Here is a 19,637-nt window from a genome sequence, read left to right as displayed (position 1 = left end):
AAGCTAAGGAACTCTTGATGAGGAATAAAAATCCAGAATAATGACAGGTTTTGGCATTATCTGTTCCAGGGGGAGATTGTTGGGATTGAACCCTACCAGAGGAACAGATAATGTAAAGCCAAAACCTGATCACAACAATGGATTCACAATAAGCAGATGTTTACACTAAGCTCTCCCCTTGACAGTGGTTATCTATCCGCTGATACACTCTAAACACTGCTCAGAAGAATAACTGATGAACCAAACACTGATGGAACAACTAAAGACTGCTAAAAGGCAAACGCTGAGCTCTATCTACTGCTGTCTCTTAAGTACTGCTGAAGATCCAAGCACTGCTCATTCAAAGACTGATCACCTTTTGAAGAAAGTACTGATGTTCAAGTAATCAGTGCTTAGGCTACAACAGTGGAATGTGAACAGTGTTAGACTTGTTTTGTATTGTATTATCGATCAGTTGTTAGACATCAGTAGTTTTGTATAGATCAGTGTCTATAGGTTGTTAGGCTGTTAGATGTCACTTTCATGGTGACGTCAGCTGAAGTACATCAGTAGTTTGGTTTGCCTATAAATATAACAGTACTCTGTACTGTTATATTTGATTCGTTTTGAGTGAGTTCTTCTCCTCAATTCAATCCTTTCATCTTGTACAACCAACTCTGGAGTCACTACAAGAAAACTGGGTTTTTAGTACGCGCAAAAGCGTCCTAAAATGCTATTTTATAGGACCTTTCATTTAATAGGACCAACGGTAAAAGCGTTTCATGTAAAGGGGTCGTAATAAGTCTCGAAACTAAAAAAACATCCTAACATCTCAAATAAGATTATGAAACCAATTTTATGGTCGCATAATATGACACTGAACAACCAAAATAGTGTCCTAATAAAAACATATTAGGACACTTTTACTATAATCAAACATGTGCTTACATACTTTTAATCTTTTGATACACGTACAAGCGTCCTTAGAAATGAATTGATAGGACCCTTATGATGTAACATTATAGCTAATTAAGTACCAAGAAAATGGTCCTAATATACCAAATAAGATTATGAAACCAATTTTATGGTCGCATAATATGTCTATAGACAACTTAAATAGCGTCCTAAAAAGAACATATTAGGACACTTTTACAATCTTCTAATATGTGATTACCTACTTTTAATCTTTTGATACACATACAAGCGTCCTTAAAATTAATTTATAGGACCTTTATCATGTAACGTTAATATCAAGAAAATGGTCCTAACATCCCAAATAAGATTATAAAACCAATTTTATAAACAGACCATCATAACATCCTAATAGTTATTGTATAATATCAACTAATGAAAGAAATAAAACTTCATTATATTTCAAACTAGTAGGGAACCCGCGCGTTGCAGCGGACTCGACAATACGGGTCGAGAACATAATTCAATAAGAAAAAATATACAAAATAAGTTGTGTACACACACACGGGCTCAAACGAAAATCCACATGCCTCCCTATGTCTAAAAAAGAATACTGTAAAAAACGGACTCATATTAGAGCTGTCTTTAAATAGAAGAAAACAACTCCGCGTCGTCACGGGCCAAAGTTTCCCAAAAGCCTCTCAACAGCAGCATGAACATTACCTGCAGTTGCACGCAACGCCCTGATGTTTTCTTGGGTATCAAAGAAGCCTATTTCTTGAAGCTGTGACAGTTGAGTCGCATAAAGTTGTTCCGGTGGCACTACATGCACAAAAAAAAACTTAATTAGAAAAAAATCACAACAAACTTGTTTGCAACAGGTTAATCTTACAGCATAAAAAACAAATTGAAACTGAAATAAGCGACCAAATTTTACAGATCCAATTACCAAAACCGCTGGGGCCGGTCTTTAATATTTGATCAACCTAACAAACCATTACGGTTATGGTTATATGTAAAAAGTAAAATCAAAATGCCGCAATTATGAAACAATTCGTAACTTTTTAACCTTTTCTTTATTTGAAATTTCATATATTAACACAAGATCTATTAAGGAACCTGTTAGTTTGACATCGTCGATTATTTCCTTGTAATGCCGATAGTTGTGGATCTTTTATATTATTCACAGATTTATGATTCTACAGAGTCCATGCCTTGGATGAACGCATCACTCTCCCCATTGCTGCTTCTTTCACCTGTATTGTAATTTGCACCTCAAAAGTTTCCTGGATTGCCTCCGCAACTTTTCATAATTCTTTCAGTAACATATATTTTAAAAAAAGTTCAGTACTACCATAAGTTACTATGATTAGAATTTGAAAGTGAGATTTACATGACTTACCAGCCAGTCCAAAGCTCTGTAAACATTTTAGGTTTGTATGGCTTGTTTCGAGTGAATGTTTCACAGTAAAAACCATTACATGTATCGATCTGTCATGTGATCAACATGTTAGAGAGATAAAGAGAGGTCTAAGACGTATGTACAACCAAATAAAAGAGTAACAAGCTTCATGGGTTGTATCATGTGCAAAGTTTGTGGTACCCAATGCGCATAGCAAAAAAACATGCTTGAATAATGACATTATATATGCTTGAATTCGACCCGGTATGCATGACTATAACAATTTTTCATTCTTATTTATATAAAAAATTGAGTTAACTGTCATTTTCATCCTTGTGGTTTATCCAATTATGCCTAACATTCTTGAAACATATCAATTCCATCCAAAAACCTAATGTTGAATCGAATAATTCGACAAACCACGGGCACGAAAATGGCAATTAACTCATTTTTTGGACGGAAATGACGTGTTTCAAGAATGTCAGGGAGAAAATGGTACAAATTTGAAATTTGGCTTGGAATAGCATAACTGGACGAATATTTTGAACTTTTAGGAGGATATATACAAAATTACTTTGCTTTTCTACACACGACATTACCCACAATAGGTTTTTCAACGTATGCATGTGAAAACGAAGAAAGCAATAAGAAAACGCTCCCCATTGGATCAGGGGCATCTTCTTGTTTGCACATGATCCAAGGGACACCGGCTTTTAGACCGTTAGCCATTTGGGCTGCCCATTAGTGTAAGCTTTTCCAGGGGCACTGATATCCCATTCAACGGGCCCGTACTCGTTCTCTATTTGAAAACACAACCAAGATTCATATGCATTCTTTACAAGTACAACTTTAAGTCAAATAAACTAAAGTCAAAATAAAAACCTGACAAGATAATTGGACCTCCTTGAGGCTCAAACAGTTCCTCTGACTTCATCATGTTGACTATTTTCGCCGTAAATTTCCATTACAACCTTTATAATGATAAAACATTCGGTTTATATAATCCCGATTAATTCAAATTAATTCTGGTTAATCCATGATTAATCGCTAGTAATACAACACTAATCTAGTAGCATATCTTCATTGTATTCATTGGCTGAATCTTATAACCTTGATCAGTAGGCAAAGTAATAAATAAGCATTTCACAGTTTCTTTTAAATAGCTCTAAAAATAATACAGACAACCTGCCTAGCAAAACTACTCAAAATAACCGCATCTTCAAAACAAGCATATGCTTGCACAAAAGAATTTGTACCTTGGCATGGGACTTTGGCTCCTTGACCTCCCTTTCAACTTTTCTACTGGCTCCACTATCCCTTGTGACTAAAAGCAAACAAAGTATCAAAAAAAAAAAATACAAACTCATATTATTTAAGAAATAAAATAAGCTTATACATTCAAACCACAGTACTAGTAAGTTCTTCACGTTGAGAATAGGCATAAACGCTACGCAAAGCAGATCCAAAAACTCACATCTTTTACGTACAACAACTATTCTTTGTGACATAAATCTTACATCATCAAGCAAAATGTGTTGGGCATGTGATTCATGTACAACTTAAAAAAGTTATTGTAGACATTTTCACAAACAGTTGGTGTGCAATAAAATCTTGAGCAAACATCTTTATATTTAGATTTGTGTAGTGTAGAAATGGGTAACAAAAGTAAAACCATACCAAACAACCCAACATTGGTTAAAGCATTTCACCATGGTCTTGCCCTTCTATCGAGTCCTCGACGGCTATAGAATGCAGAACCAAACCTGCAAATCCGAATTTCGAGACCACTTCAAGAAACATGCAATTGTCTCCAATTCGCCATTAACAATGAACATAGAATTTTGGAATAACAATGGCAAATTGAATATAATATGATTTTGTATAAAAAGGAAAAACAAAGTATATATGTAAAAGTTATATACGAAAGGCCAAGTTTAATTGCAAGTTATTAGGTTTATCTTTATATCTTTATTTTTGACCAATTGACTATAATAATTGATTAATTTTAGCTAGGGTAAATTACACTTTTCGTCCTTTATGTTTATATCGGATTGCAATGGTTGACCTTTAAATTCAATAATTACAGTCACAATCTTTTATTTGTAAAAATCATCACACTCTACGTCCTTTAACACTAACATGGTTAAAATTTTCAGTTAAATCTATTCACTCAAGGATATTAATATGGGCCTTTCATGTTTTTATTTAAAATGTTTCTTAATAAATAAAAATAAAATACATATATACTCATCGTCCTACTCCCAGCCCTTTGTGAGTTCCTGTACCCACCTCCACCACCACCTACTGCCAACCACCACCACCATTCCCTTCCATTCTCTTCTAAATCTACAAACTTTCGGAACATTAAGCTTTCTGTTTCATACAACTAGGCGCCAACCCAACTCCAAGATCTTAATTTTTACATTGATTTTGATTCCACAATTGTGGTGGTGAGCTTCTCTCAGAAGAAAGAAACAAATTAACACCTGAAGCCCTCACAGAATTAACCTGGTCTCCAGGTCCAAATCATCATGAGTAGACAACACGCTCGAATCCATTGGCAAAAGAGTTGAAGAATGCTGATTTAACTTAAAAAAAAAAAAACTTTTGAGAATCCACCCCCTTTATCACCAACCCACAAAATTTTATTAAACAATCTAATCGAATATTGAAGCTTTCATAACACTAGCTGGATAAAAAAACCAACCCCAACTTATTGAATAAGCAAACAAATATCTTTATACACCAAATCAAAAACATAAAAATAGTATCTTTGTTATACAAACAAATGCAGGAAGGTACTAACATATGAACCTTATGCCCACCACCCACCATCTTCCATCACCATCATCGTCCACCACCCACCACTGTCCATCACCACCACCACCACCGTCCACCACCCACCACCACCACCCACCGTCCACCACCACCATCCACCGTCCACCACCCACCGTCCATGTAACACCCTGCTTTTTCATACTTTCCATAATTAGAAAGCTCGCCTTGTAATGTTATTCTTGGAAATCTCGTATTCCTTGTAATCGTCTTTTCGTTGTAATCGTCGAAAAATCCAAGACTTTGATCATAAATAAAATTCGTATTTTTTTAAATTCATGTTCTACATACTTCATACACGTTCATACGTTTGGATTAACTATACATACGATACCTTATTCGTAATTCTTACAAAATACGTTAAACTTACAAATACTTGTCTTTCACGCCCGATTCATGCGTATTCGACAATGATTCCCGACAAAAATACTTATTCATACTTATTTTATACTTACTTTTTGCATAACATACCCTTACAATACACCTTTTATACCTAAAACACCCTAAAACTATAATATATGAAACTATAAGGACCAAATATGCCAAAATAACAAACAAAATCACCAAACGAGGTGGCTCGCGGGCCGCGACTCGCCCTACCACCTGGCTCGCGCCTCGCGAGGGCATCAGATCCGTAGAATTGTAACCAGCCCCCTCTATTGGTCCATTATATGACTAGTTAGGTGTGTTTCTAGCATTTATGGACTTATAAATCCCCCCTTTTTCAATAACTGTCGTGCATACTCAAATTCAGGAGAGGTGAAAGTGGGATTTTAACTTATAGAGAAGTTGAGACCATTGGCAGAAAAATGTGGAGCAAAACCACTGGCTGAAAAACTACAATTAACTGCTTTGAACTGCCATCGGAGCAGTTATTTTTGTGAGTTTAAACGGCCCAGATTTCATCTTAGCAAGATCTAACGGTGGATATTGATTTGAAAGGTAGTTAGAATTAATGGGCTTAATATATATTTAATTTTATATACATTAACATATTTTAATTACTTAAAGCTAAATCAATTTTTTATGTTAACTAGTTATAAAAACCGTCGCCGCGTTGCGGCGAACTTATTTTGTTATTTAGTATGTGTTTATATTTGTTTGAAATCACTACGAGCGTGTTGCACACGGAATCGCTGACAAGAAAAAAAATGTATAAAAAAACACTAAAAAATAAACAAAAGAAAATCAACAAAAAAGTTGTATGGTAATGATGTTGTTCCGTAGAAACCCGTAGTCAGAGATGAGCAAATAGTAACGGGTACCGGTACCGAATTTCATGAACCGAAAGATCCTAAGTACCAGTTCGGTACTGACGTATGGCGTTCCTGATACCGGTTCGTTACCGGTTTTTACCTTCATATACCGATACCGTAACCTTAACCGGTATTTTCTATACCAATACCGATTTGGTATCAGTTGGCACTGAGCTCATCACTACCCTTGAGGTTTTTACCTTCATGTACTGATAACAAACCGGTACTTTTGATACAAGCAACGGTTAACACCAAGCTTATCAAACTTAAAAAGTAAAAAAAATAACAATTACTATAATTATAACATTAAAATAATAAAACTGTTAAAAATATTTTATTATATTATAATATAACTTAATGTTAATTTTCCTCACTTATTAATATATAGGGCAATTAATATATAGGGCAACTAGGTTATAACCCCGTGTATTACACAGGTTGAATAAATGAATTTTATATACTAAATAATAAAACATTATCTTTTTAAAAGCCTCCTTTATTGCACGGGTTGAAGAAATGTAATTTTATATATTAAATAATAAAATAAGTTATATCTATAAGAACCATATGTATTGTACGTGTTGAATAAATGTAATATTATATACCAAATAATAAAAAAAATTATATCTTTAAAACCATTGTGATGTTAGGTGGATTTTTTTTAATTATTTGAAAGTTAATATCAACTTTGGAATTCGTATGAATTCTTATTAGATTTGATTAAATATTATTGATAATAAAAATTTGTATTAGATTAGATTCTAGATTTGATTAAATACTATTAATAATAAAAATTTGTATTAATTTAGATTAAATATTATTATTATTATTATTAGTATTATTAATAATTTTAATCAATTAAATGAGAGAATGACAAAAACAGGTTTCTTTTATTATATAGTATAGATAGATTTCATCTTTAATTAAAACATTAAGAATTAATTCGAAAGATAACTTTGGGTACTTTTTTTTCTGACCTAATTAGACGATCCCTATACCCATGGTCAAGCTAATAATTATTATGCATTTGTAAGAAAATCATAAGAATAGTTTTTTCCTCTAGTTTCTTATACCATATATTCATGTTAAAATAAACCTTTACCTCTGGTCATTTGACATGTAAATTCTCGGTTATATGACTACGTTCAATTGCGTATTATAATTTATGGGTGCTAAAATGCATATTGAATATAACAAATTGATAATACATCATTCAAATTACAATATATTTTAGATTTGATTAAATATTATTGATAATAAAAAAATTTAATGGCTTTTTAAGTATTTGCGATTTTTTGTTAGTTCGAGCTAGATCGAGCCGAGCCAAGCTAGCTCGAATTCTAATCGAGTCGCGCTCGAGCCTCAAATCTCAACTTGATTTGAAATTCGAGCTCGAGCCGAGCCAGCTCGAATCGAGTTCTAGCCGAGCTCGAGCTGTGTCTAGCTCAGCTCGACTCAGCTCGTTTACAACCCTAATTGACAAAGGCAAAACCTTTAAAAACACCTAGGTTGGGAAGGGGGAGATCTTAGGTTCAAGTCACACAGACGATATGGGATTAAAGAAATTAGCCGTTCAAAAAAAACAACCAATATGGAAATTAAAAAAAAAAAGAAGTTACAAAAAAAATATTAACATAATAATTATTAGGTTATTTACTTTAGAACTAAAATCGGTTAAAACTCGGTTTGACCAACTACAAATCTTTCTGCTAGTTGTAACGTTTATCAATTTATCAAATAATAAGTAACGTTTCTAAATAAAAATTTAACAAAATTCGATACAAATATACAACACAAAATTGATGCCTCCAAGTTTAGGTTTTTATCTTAAATTTTATAAATTTAGATTAAATATTATTATTATTATTATTATTATTATTAATTTTAATCAATTAAATGAGAGAATGACAAGTGTCTTAAAATAGGTTTCTTTTATTATATAGTATAGATTTCTCTACGGTAAGTCGGTAATCGATTTCCATTCAAAAATTTATCAATTTTCCTACTCATTATATTTCCCCTCCCTCCATAATTTCCCTCCCACCTAATTCATATTGCTGCCAACTCTAAAATTAATAAATAACACCTCCACAATTTATTAGGGCCTCCCAAATTCATACAAGCCCCTCTCAAATTCCATAAAGTTAAGAGGGAAACTCAGTTTCTTTTCTTCTTGTTTTTTAACACCATGTATTGTAATTTATGAGAGAATTCATATAACATGTTTTAATTTTAACTAAAAACAAAAAGTATGTATTATAATTTGATAAACAATTAGTTATTATCTTATAAATATTAACTACCAGTGTTGACTTTAAAATGGTTACTAACATATAATATATAAAGCATTAACAGAGCATTATTCACATTAATAAATATTAAAGATAAATTAAAAATGTAATTGTGAGTTGAGACATGAAAATGTTAAAAGACAATGTAATTAACATATTTGGGTTGCTTTTAAGTTTTACCAAATCAACATTTTTAGCATTTAACTTTTAATGTAATTTTTATAAATAATAGTTGTATTTAAGATTTACTTCATGATGGTGTGTGTTGTGGTGAATCATATAATGGTATTTTCTAACCTCCATGTTTGACATACATAATGCTACATGATAATCCTTGATTGGACCATAATGATTAAACGTCCTATAAAGGTTAAAGTTATAAGACCATAGTGTCAAGTGTCCTGTTAAGTTATGTTATAATAGAACTCTAGCGAATAAGCATCCTATAAAACTGATGTTTTATGACTCAAATATCAGGTGTCCTATTACAGTGTATTATAACAACACCACAATGATTAAGCATCCTATAAAGGTTAAATTTATAAGACCCAAGTGCCAAGTGTCTTTTTAAGTTATATTATAATAAAACTCTAGCGAATAAGCGTCCTATAAAACTAATGTTTTATGACTCAAATATCAAGTGTCCTATTACGGTGTATTATAATAACACCACAATGATTAAGCGTTCTATAAAGTTTAAAGTTATAAGACCCAAATGTCAAGTGTCCTATTAAGTTAAGTTCTAATATTTTTCGACTAGAAAGGGTCATATAACACTGAACACTTATGACTTAACTACAACGTGTCCTATTAAGTTATGTTATAATAGGACCTTAGACGATCAAGTGTCCTGATACAGTACCACATAATGTGACACTAACAATTAAATGTCTTATAAAGTACTTTATTAGGATCTACATTTTAAGTGTCCTCTTAAATTATATGATAATAAGACCCTAAAAAATCATCCATCCTATTAAATAGTTTTTAGGACACCAGTTTAGTATAGTATATTATAAAAGGACCCCAAAAGTTCATTAGTCCTATTAAATAGTTTTTTAGGACCCTCTTTTACAAGCATCCCACAGATAATGTCCTAAAAAGCCATTTTTGTTGTAGTGAGTATCAGGCTGAGGGGGAGTTTAGTCTGTAAGCTTGCATTGTAATCTTTTGCTTTTAATGTAATCTTTCGACTCTATGAAAAGCAATCGTTTATCAAACTATATTCTCCTTTGATTGTGTTAACAAAGTTTGTATTCATTTCCGCTGCACTTTACATCATTTCATATACTCTGAATGTTCAATTCATACAAACAAGCACAATCATGACAGCCTCGGATCCTAACAAGCTGTGAGGGTTGTCATCCTGGTTGGTCTTTCCCCTCTTTCGGATTTAGCCTCTTTTGCATGCCTCTTGGCCGCTGAATATGAAGTTCCACAAATGTCGGATCCTCCTGAAATAAAGTTGATTATCTTAGCATCCGCAGGAGGTGGTGCTGCACGTTCAGGATCCTTCTCAGTATCCTGACCCTTTTTTTTCTTTCTTCCCAGGAGATCCTTCAGATAACCTTTGCTCAGGAGATAGCTTATTTCCTTCCTTAGAGCAATGCAATCCCCCGTAATATGTCCAAAATCTTCATGGAAGGCACACCATTTGGACTTATCCTTCCAATCAGCCTTTTGTTGATTCTTCTGAGGCCACCTGGCTTTGTCTCCTAAACCCTGCATAGCATACATTAGTTCAGGTATATTAACAGAAAAACAACATTCAGATAACTCAGGATACTCCTCAGGATCCTCGTCTTCAACAGCATTCACTTTCTTGTTATCATTTCTACCATACGACTTAGAGCGGTATGGTTTGTACGAGGATTCTGACTTCCTGATAGTTGATTCATATTCTGAGGATGCATTCATCCTCTCTTGCATTTTCTTATCATCCTCCAACCTGATATATCTCAATGCCCTGTTACGAGCTTCATCCAGATTCCTGCAGGGATTCATCACAAGATCCTGGTAAAATTGGGAATCTTTCTGCAATCCCATCTTGAAAGCCTGCACAACTGTTGCGACATCAAGGTGCGGGATATCCAAGGATTCCCGGCTAAACTTATTCACATAGTCCCTCAAGGATTCCTGGGGTCCTTGAGTTATCCTGTAAAGATCACTGGTTAATTTCTCAAAACTCCGGCTGCAAGAAAATTGACTATTAAATAAGTTAACCAAATGAGCAAAAGAAGTAATTGAGTGAGGAGGAACGTTTAACAGCCATTTCAAGGCTGATCCTGTTAAGGTAGAACCGAAACCCTTGCATAAGCATGCTTCCTTAAGTTCCGGAGGGATAGGGTTGATTTCCATCCGTTCCCTATACTAGGCAATATGCTCCTCAGGATCCGTGGTTCCATCATAAAGCTTCATGTTAGGGGTTTGGAATCTTTTTGGGATTTCAGCATCACAAATAGGATGCACAAACCGAGATATCCTGTGGCTATCCTGGGATACTTCAGGGATCGGCTGAACTACCCCAGGTACACTGGATATCATATCCTTTAGCTTCTGAAGCTCCCTAGATAATGCCGATGTCACACCTGTATCCTGCAAAGATCCAACACTGTTAGTGGCAAGAGTATTATTATTATATATGTTACCATTCTGAGGATTTTGGCCATATCCCGGAGCATATCCTGAGCTCCTCATAGTTGACACTCTAACCGAAGAGGACATCTCAGGAGTAGGATTCTGGGGATGGCTAGGCACAATATTTCCCCGGTTATCCTCAGTGTAAACTGCAGAACTGAAGTTCAAAGCCCTGGGCTGTAGAGGAGTAACGATATCTTCAGTGGATCTGCTCGAACCAGATATTAAGAGTTGTATTTCCCTTAACAGCATTTGGTTTGTTTCCTGTTGTTGCCTCATTTGTTCCTGCACACTTCCGAATAAGGTTAGAATTTCATTATTAGAAGCTAAAACGGGAGCAGATCCCTGAATACTCCGAGTAGGGATAATATCCTGAGGTTGTGAAGGAGCGGGCATCCTTGGAGGAGGTGGTGGAAGCACCGAACCAGTAGTAGCAGAAGCTGTAGCAGACACAGTGGAGGAGCTCATGCTTGATCTTGTGGCCATTGCAAATAATGTGGCAAAAAGTTTTGAAAACAGAAAACCAATTAATGATTTCACAAAGATTTTTAGTAAAGATAACACCACTTGCCCCACGGTGGGTGCCAAATTGTTGTTAGGGGAGGATTTCTTAATGACATGTGATCCTCAAGTGTTATCCTGTTTGGTGATCCTTACTTCTGTGACAATTAGTGATCCTCAGAAGTGCTTCAGGATCAGGATCATGGATCATCCTAAGGATCCTTATACTAATGATTGTTCACTTTGAATTCAGTGTTGTATTGCAGGAGTACCGGTGTGGACTTGGTCATGGCGATATTCCTGGAGCATATTCCCTTCAGTTCTGCACGTGCTTGACCATTGTGAACGTTATGGAGAACGTGGGGAGAAGGCACGAAATGCGAACAGTTAGTTAGGCTAGATATTTTCTATTTTTAAAGGGGATAGCGAGCTATTTTTAGAACACTTGGCTATTTTTTGGCCACACACACTCGTACAACTGCACTCATCAGCTCACGGCGAAACACTTGACAATTTTCATACATTTCTACACGATACACAATAGTGATCCTTGTACCTAGCTCGCTATCATCCGAAGTTGTAAAAGAATTATTGTTTAATTTGAGTTGGTGATCGGTAGTTTCCATCACCCGAGGTTTTTTATGCCGGAGATCATTCATTGATCAAGGGCTTTTTCCTCGTATAAATCTTTGTGTCACTTGTGCAATTCATTTCTGAGTGATCCTCATTGTTGTTTACCAATTCAAGCATCATACCCCGCAACAGAGAGTTTGATTGCATTATCCTTGTCTGATTTTTGACCAAAACAGTTTGGCGCCCACCGTGGGGCAATTGGTGCTTCATTCCTAAGAGATTCTCATTCTCGTGATCATTTTGGTTCATTGCATTCAAGCAGATGGCTTCATTATCAAAGAACACTTCTACTGCGATGTCTGCAGTCAGTTCATCTCAGGGCATTCCACCTTTGCCTCCACCGCCTTCTGGACCTCAAAAAAATGCCGAGAAGAAACCAACTCCCATTTTCTCAAAACCTCCAACTTCTTCTGCTTCTTATACTCCTACTACTAGTGACTTGTTTACTCTGATTTTGCAGATGAAGGAGCATATACAGCAGCAGGATAAGACCAATGAAAGGATTCTTAGAGAAATTGGAGATATCAAGAAACAGAAGAGATCGGCAGAGGATCATTCCCCATTGATGCCCAGATCTTTGAATTTTGATACTCCGGTTATAACTTCTCAGCCTTCAGTGGTTCCAGATGTTCAATATGTGGGAGGACCAAAAGGAGTGCATTACGGATCATCAGCAATGACTCAGGCTTCAGGTTCATACTTCCAACCAGCAGGATCCCATCCTCAGCATATAGGATCCTTCGCAAGCTCAGGAGGATACCCAGGAGCGCAGCAGATTCAAGGGTTCTGGCCGTTTCAAGGATCCTCTCAGGTTTCAGGATCCTCCTATGTTCCAGGATCCTCGCAGGTTCAAGGATCCTCCCAGGTTCAAGGATCCTCTTATGTCCCAGGATCCTCTCAGGTTCAAGGATCCTCTTATGTCCCAGGATCCCCGCAGGTTCAAGGATCCTCTCAGTCTCATGGATCCTTCCAGATTCCGGGATCCTTAAGGAGTTTGCAGTCAGGGAGTTCAGATATCCATCAGGGAGATTTTATTCCGATGCAGACCATTGCTTCTACTGGTCCTTCGATCATCCCGGAGTCTCAACAATATGGATTCACATCCGCTCTTCCTAATCTGAACCCAATGGGAGGTAACACTTTCAATAATTCTTATGCCACTAACCATGGCCTTATGCAGGATACAGGTATCAATCATGCCATGGCCAGAGAATTGCAAAAGTTAAAGGATATGATATCGAGTGTCCCAAGAGTGGTCAAGCCTATCCCGGAGATTGCAGATGGGAGCCATAAGATATCTCGTTTTGCACCACCAATCTGTGATGCTGAGATACCTAAGAGGTTCCACGTGCCAACCATGAAGTTGTATGATGGTTCAACAGATCCTGAAGAACACATAGCACAATACATGGAAAGGATGGAGATCAATCCTATCCCAGAAAGGTTAAAGGAAGCATGTCTGTGCAAGGGATTTGGATCCACTCTTACTGGATCGGCCCTTAAATGGCTGCTAAGTCTTCCGCTTACTCTATTACCTCATTTGCTAATCTAGTTAACCTATTTAATAATCAGTTTTCTTGTAGTAGAAAATTTGAGCGTTTAACTAGTGATCTATATAGGATAACCCAGGGTCATAATGAATCATTAAGGGATTATATCACTAAATTTAGTAAAGAATCCTTAGATATTCCTAACCTGGATATAGCTACGGCTGTTGAAGCCTTTAAAATGGGATTGCTTAGGGATTCACTATTCTATGATGATCTTGTTATGACACCATGCAGGAATCTAGATGAGGTAAGAACCCGGGCACTTAGGTTCATCCAGCTAGAGGATGACAAGAGGATCCAGGAGAGGTTAGCAGGATCCTCAAAGCAAGAGAAACAAGGATCCTCGTTCAAGAACAACAAGTTTAGATCCTATAACAAATCTGATACCCAGAATGTGCATGCTGTTGAACAAGAAGAGGATGATGAGGATTATCCTCCAATTTCTGAATATTGTTTTTCTGTTGATAACAATGAACTAATCCTTGCGATGCAGAATTTAGGTGATAAAGCTAGATGGCCCAGGAAAAATGATAGACCAGCTGCAACTAAAGATAAGTCAAAGTGGTGTGCATACCATGAAGACTTTGGGCATCTCACAGAAGAATGCATTGCACTGAGAAAAGAAATTGGATACTTGTTGAGCAAGAGGCACTTGAAAGAATTATTGGGGAGAAAGAAGTCAAGGACTCAGGATCCTGAAAGGATCCCAGAGAAAGCTCCAGCCCCTCCAGCAGATGCACAAGTTATAAACTTTATTTCTGGAGGATCAGACATTTGTGGAACATCCTTCTCAGCATCTAAAAGGCATGCAAAGGAAACCAAGATGGATAATGGAGATAGACCCATCCGAACATCCAGTGTCTCCGAAGGAAAAGTCATAACTTTTGATGAGGATGATCGTGTTGACATTCAGGATCCTCATCACGATGGTTTGGTTATCACTCTTTTTATTTCTAACCATTTTTTCCGCAGGATCCTTATAGACGGAGGAAGCTCTGTGAACATTATCCAGCTTGAAGTTCTTAAGAAGATGAATATCCCTGAATTCAATATCATACCAAGATCCTCTGTGCTCGTGGGATTCAGTGGCGAGACTAAGAATACTCTAGGGGACATTAAACTCCCAATCTATATCGAAAGCCTACATTCTTACCAAAAATTTTGTGTTATTGACTGTTTATCTTGTTGTAATGTTATCCTTGGCAGGCCTTGGATACATGACATGAAGGCAGTCCCATCCACCTATCATCAATGTGTGAAGCTCCCTAGTCCCTGGGGAATAGTGAAGACTGATAGTGATCAGCAGGAGGCTAAGAACTGCTACACTTCATCAATGAAACCAGCCTCAAAGTCAAGGGAGCAATAGCAATCAAAGTATCCTCCAAGGGATGTCTTGGAGGCAAGAGAGTAGGATGTAGTAGAAATCCTTATGGATCCTGATGATCCTGAATCTAAGGTCTATATAGGATCAGGGATCCTTGGCGAAGTGAGAGAAGACCTCATATCCTTCCACAAAAGGAGAAAAACTACCTTTGCATGGAAACACGAAGACATGACAGGTATATCTAAAGATATAATCACTCACAAACTTGGCATTGACAGGTAATTCAAACCAATCCATCAAAAGAGGAGGAAGTTTGCACCAGAAAGAAATGCCATTATCCAAGAAGAGGTAGAGAAATTACTCCGAGCAGGTATGATTAGAGAGGTCAAGTATCCAAGATGGTTGGCCAATGTGGTTGTTGTTCAAAAGAAAAACGGAAAGTGGAGGGTATGTGTCGATTTTACAGATTTAAACAAGGCATGTCCCAAGGATCCTTTCTCATTACCCCACATTGACTCCATGGTGGATGCAACGGCGGGTCATGAACTGTTAACTTTTATGGATGTTTCATCTGGATTTCAACAAATTCAGATGGAACCATCTGATCAAGAGGATACAGCCTTTATGACTCCAACTGGTATATACTGTTATATTGCTATGCCATTTGGACTAAGGAATGCAAGTGCAACTTATCAAAGGCTAGTGAATATGATGTTCAAGGATCAAATTGGACAAACTATGGAGGTTTACATAGACGATATGGTGGTGAAATCCAGAAAGGCTGAGGATCACCTAAGGGACTTGGAGGAAGCATTCGATATCCTTGACAAATATAACATGAAACTTAATCCTTCAAAATGTCACTTTGGTGTTAAAGAAGGTAAATTCTTAGGATATATGGTGACTGTTTTGGTCAAAAATCACACAAGGATAATGCAACCAAACTTTAAGTAAATGGGGAATGATGCTTGGTATGATGAACAAAGTGAAGGATCACTTAAATGTAAAATACGCAAGTGACACAAGGATTTATACGAGGAAAAAGCCCTTGATCAATGAATGATCTCCGGCATAAAAAACCTCGGGTGATGGCAACTACCGATCACCAAGCTTCAATATATCAAACAATATTTTTACAACTTCGGATGGTAACGAGCTAAGTACAAGGATCACTATAGTATCGTGTGTCAAAGCGTGTGAGAAATGTGTTGTGTCTTCCGAATGTGGAAGAGTGCTACTTATACAAGTGTGTGTGGTCGTATTTTAGGTAAATAACCTAACTATTAGCTCGTTACCCCTTTAGGAATAGAAGTAAATCTAGCCTAAATTATCGCCTTTAAATTATGCTGAGTTTCCATATCATCCACAACGTCCATCTTTGATTATGCATATGCCAAAGTTGTCATGACGAGTTCCTTGTTTATGTTGCAAAGAGCGGATCCTACTCGAAATTCCTGTAAGATAACATTAAATTCAAAGAGAACAATCGTTAGTATGAGGATCCCTAGGATGCTCCGTGATCCTGATCCTGGAACTCTTCTGAGGATCACTATCTGCCAAAGAAATAAGGATCACTGGTTAGGATTGTTTTGGTCAAAAATCACACAAGGATAATGCAACCAAACTCTATGTAAACGGGGTATGATGCTTGGTTTATTGAAAGAGTAAAGGATCACTTTAGTATGTAATATGCAAAGACACAATGATTTATACGAGGAAAAAGCCCTTGATCAATGTATGATCTCCGGCATAAAAAACCTCGGGTGATGGCAACTACCGATCACCAACTTCAATATATCAAAATATGGTTACAACTTCGGATGATAATGAGCTGAGTACAAGGATCACTATAGTTTCGAGTGTCTAAGCGTGTGAGAATTGTGTTGTGTGTTCTTCCGAATGGGGAAGAGTGTCTATATATACAAGTGTAGGTGACCTATTTTAGGTAAAAAGACTAATAATCAGCTCATTACCCCTTTAGAAATAAAAGCAAATCTAGCCTAAATTGTCGCCCTTAAATCATGCCAAGTTTCCATATCCTTTGCAACGTCCATCTCCGATTAAGCACATGCTATAATTGTAAAGACGCGTCCTTTGATTGTGATGCTAAGAGCGGATCCTGCTAGATGTTCCTGCAAAACAACATTTAATTCAATGAAGGTAACTGTTAGCATGAGGATCCTGGGATGGTCCATGATCCTGATCCTGAAGTCCTGCTGAGGATCACTATCTGCTAAAGAAACAAGGATCACTAGTTAGGATCACATGTAAGGATCATGTATCACAAAAATCCAGCCCTAACAATTGCCCCCAAAATATAAGGAGTGATTTAGTAAATAAATGAGTTATATTTTGCTTTGATCTTATCTGCAACGAACGATTCGGATAACTAGCCGTTATAACCGGACTAGCCGTTGCAACCTTTACGTCACTGAAGTGACATCCCTGCAAATCATGATTATAAATAGGAGATAGGGTTAGGATCAATCTGCATTTAAATTCAAGATATACTCCCTTTATAATCTCTACCGAAGATCGATCAGGTATTCTCTTCTCTTCTCTTTCTTCCTTCTCTTGCTCTGTTTTTCTGCTCCCCTATTTTTATTCTGCCATGAGTATGTTGCTCCGAAATTCCCCTCACAAGGATCACAAGAAGAGCAGTCCCCTGAAAAGCCAAGGGATCATTAAAGACTCTCCTACCGAGAGATACTGCTTCACCGATGCTCATGTTGATAGGATCCGTCACTGTTTTCCGGCGGATGCTATCTTCAAGTCATTCACTTCCTCCGCTTTAAGCGATTTTGTTTCCGACACCTGGGTGGCCTTTCCTGCAACTCCGTTTACCATAGGATATTCGTATCCTTTTCCAGCCGTCACCCAATCCTTCTTTTCCTTGACCGGCATATCTTATATCCAAGCCATGCCGATGATCTGGAGGGTTTTGTATACCTTCGAGAGGATCATCGAGCAGGAGGGGATTGACTTAGGGATGGCAGAGCTGGCTGAGCTTTATGATCTTACCACGTTTGGTTCCTATCGATATTTGCTGAAACGGAAAGCTGGGGAGGATCACCCTGTTTTTAAGGTCACCAAAAATGATACCAACTGGAAGCGACGATTCTTCTTTGTTAGGAGGGATACCATCCCTAACGGGAAGGATCTGCCCAAGGAGTGGGCTACTCATGGTAGGATAGAGGATCCTGGAAGGATCACCATCAGACTTGTTTCTTATGATGAAGATCACTAATGTTTCCTTTGCCTTTTGTGTTTTTTCAGCTATATCCGTTGCTCATCTCAAGTTAACCCCTGCTGCAAGAGAGAGAGTTTTAGCTTTCAAAAAGCTTGATCCTGAGACCAGAAGTTTTCAAGTCACCATCCAAGATTCACAAGAAGTATCCTCCGCATCTGCCACAATGTCAAGTAAGTATCCTTATCAAAAAGTAAGTTCTATGCAAGACTGTTAAATTAGTTAGGAAACTTATCTTGTTTTGATTGTGTAGGCGCTGGGAAATCTGCTAAGTCTGCCAAGTCTGCCTCCAAGTTTGGGATTGATGATCTTCCCAATGTCAAGTCTTCAAGAAAGAAGACTTCTGTTGCCAGTCCCTCTGCTTCGGCCCCTAAAGCACCTGTTAGGGGTAAGGGAAAGAAGAGAAAGACTTCTGAGGATCTCCAAGGATTTCCCCTGCTCCGCCAGCAGTTTCTTGATTATGTTAATGAAGTAAGGATCATTGCCCCTGTTGGCTATCCTGCTTGAGTATTCTGTCTGTGTATTCTGTTTCTTTGAGGATCACCTGGTCCTGATCTTACCTTTTTCCTTTTTGCAGAAACTTGCTGAAGTAGAGACCTACCTTGGCCATGTCGAGGATCAGGAAAGCCAAATCGCCGACCTTCAACAAATGGGCGTGTTGAAGGATCTTAAGATAGCTGATCTTGAGAAGGAGCTCCGGGCTACAAAGGATGAGGCTGCTCAAAAGCTGATCAACATGGATGGCGAAAAGCAGGAGATCACCCAGGATGCCAAGGTCTCTGCCGCGATTGCTATGTATAAGATACAACTGCAGATGGCTGCGGAGGCTCAGGATCCTGCCTTCGACAAGAGCTCATGGGATGTGGAGGGTTGGAAGGCAAGGCTGGCGGAACTGGAGGACGATGATGAAGCTGAGGATATCCCTATGCTTGAAGGTGGTGATGCTGGCAAGGATGTAAGTCCCGTTTAACCGGATCTTTCAATGATATCAACCAATCTTGTGAGAGTGCGGAATCCAATCACAAGATGATTCAAGATAAATCGAAAAATATGAAAATCAAAGAACACAA

The 19,637-nt window shown here is 37.3% G+C and overlaps 1 protein-coding gene across 11 annotated transcripts; it reads right to left on the bottom strand.

The window, feature by feature from the left end:
* Window positions 1-1,327: 1,327 nt before the first annotated feature.
* On the bottom strand, window positions 1,328-4,124 carry LOC110872915. 11 transcript variants are annotated; one of them, XR_004864106.1, is made up of 6 exons: window positions 3,971-4,124; window positions 3,550-3,617; window positions 3,176-3,264; window positions 2,294-3,092; window positions 2,011-2,194; window positions 1,328-1,713 (listed from the first exon to the last, which is right to left on the bottom strand). XR_004864106.1 is itself a non-coding variant. In XM_022121823.2 (5 exons), exons 1-5 carry the CDS (start codon window positions 3,983-3,985, stop codon window positions 1,663-1,665), a joined length of 321 nt encoding a protein of 106 aa, XP_021977515.1. In that variant the 5' UTR covers window positions 3,986-4,083; the 3' UTR covers window positions 1,328-1,662. The 11 variants fall into 11 exon arrangements, 5 of the variants coding, with proteins under 5 accessions (XP_021977515.1, XP_021977518.1, XP_021977514.1 ...); XR_004864104.1 differs by having other exon boundaries at window positions 2,011-2,206; window positions 3,971-4,109; XR_002554759.2 differs by having other exon boundaries at window positions 2,011-2,206; window positions 2,294-2,382; window positions 3,971-4,082.
* Between the last annotated feature and the right edge of the window lie 15,513 nt (window positions 4,125-19,637).

This window comes from Helianthus annuus, chromosome 8, assembly GCF_002127325.2.
Source record: "Helianthus annuus cultivar XRQ/B chromosome 8, HanXRQr2.0-SUNRISE, whole genome shotgun sequence".
Classification (NCBI taxonomy): Eukaryota; Viridiplantae; Streptophyta; class Magnoliopsida; order Asterales; family Asteraceae; genus Helianthus; species Helianthus annuus.
Note: the sequence above shows the minus strand (reverse complement) of the source record. Positions and strands in the feature narration are given on the sequence as shown.

What these genes read in the sequence shown, in the direction of transcription:
- LOC110872915 (XM_022121821.2), bottom strand. Translation starts at nt 3,801, where the DNA reads ATGTCACAAAGAATAGTTGTTGTACGTAAAAGATGTGAGTTTTTGGAT. An exon ending in AGCCAAAGTCCCATGCCAAG is followed by an intron (nt 2,383 to 3,549) that starts GTACAAATTCTT and finishes ATCACATGACAG; the next exon opens with ATCGATACATGTAATGGTTT. An exon ending in ACAGAGCTTTGGACTGGCTG is followed by an intron (nt 1,714 to 2,293) that starts GTAAGTCATGTA and finishes TTGTGCATGTAG; the next exon opens with TGCCACCGGAACAACTTTAT.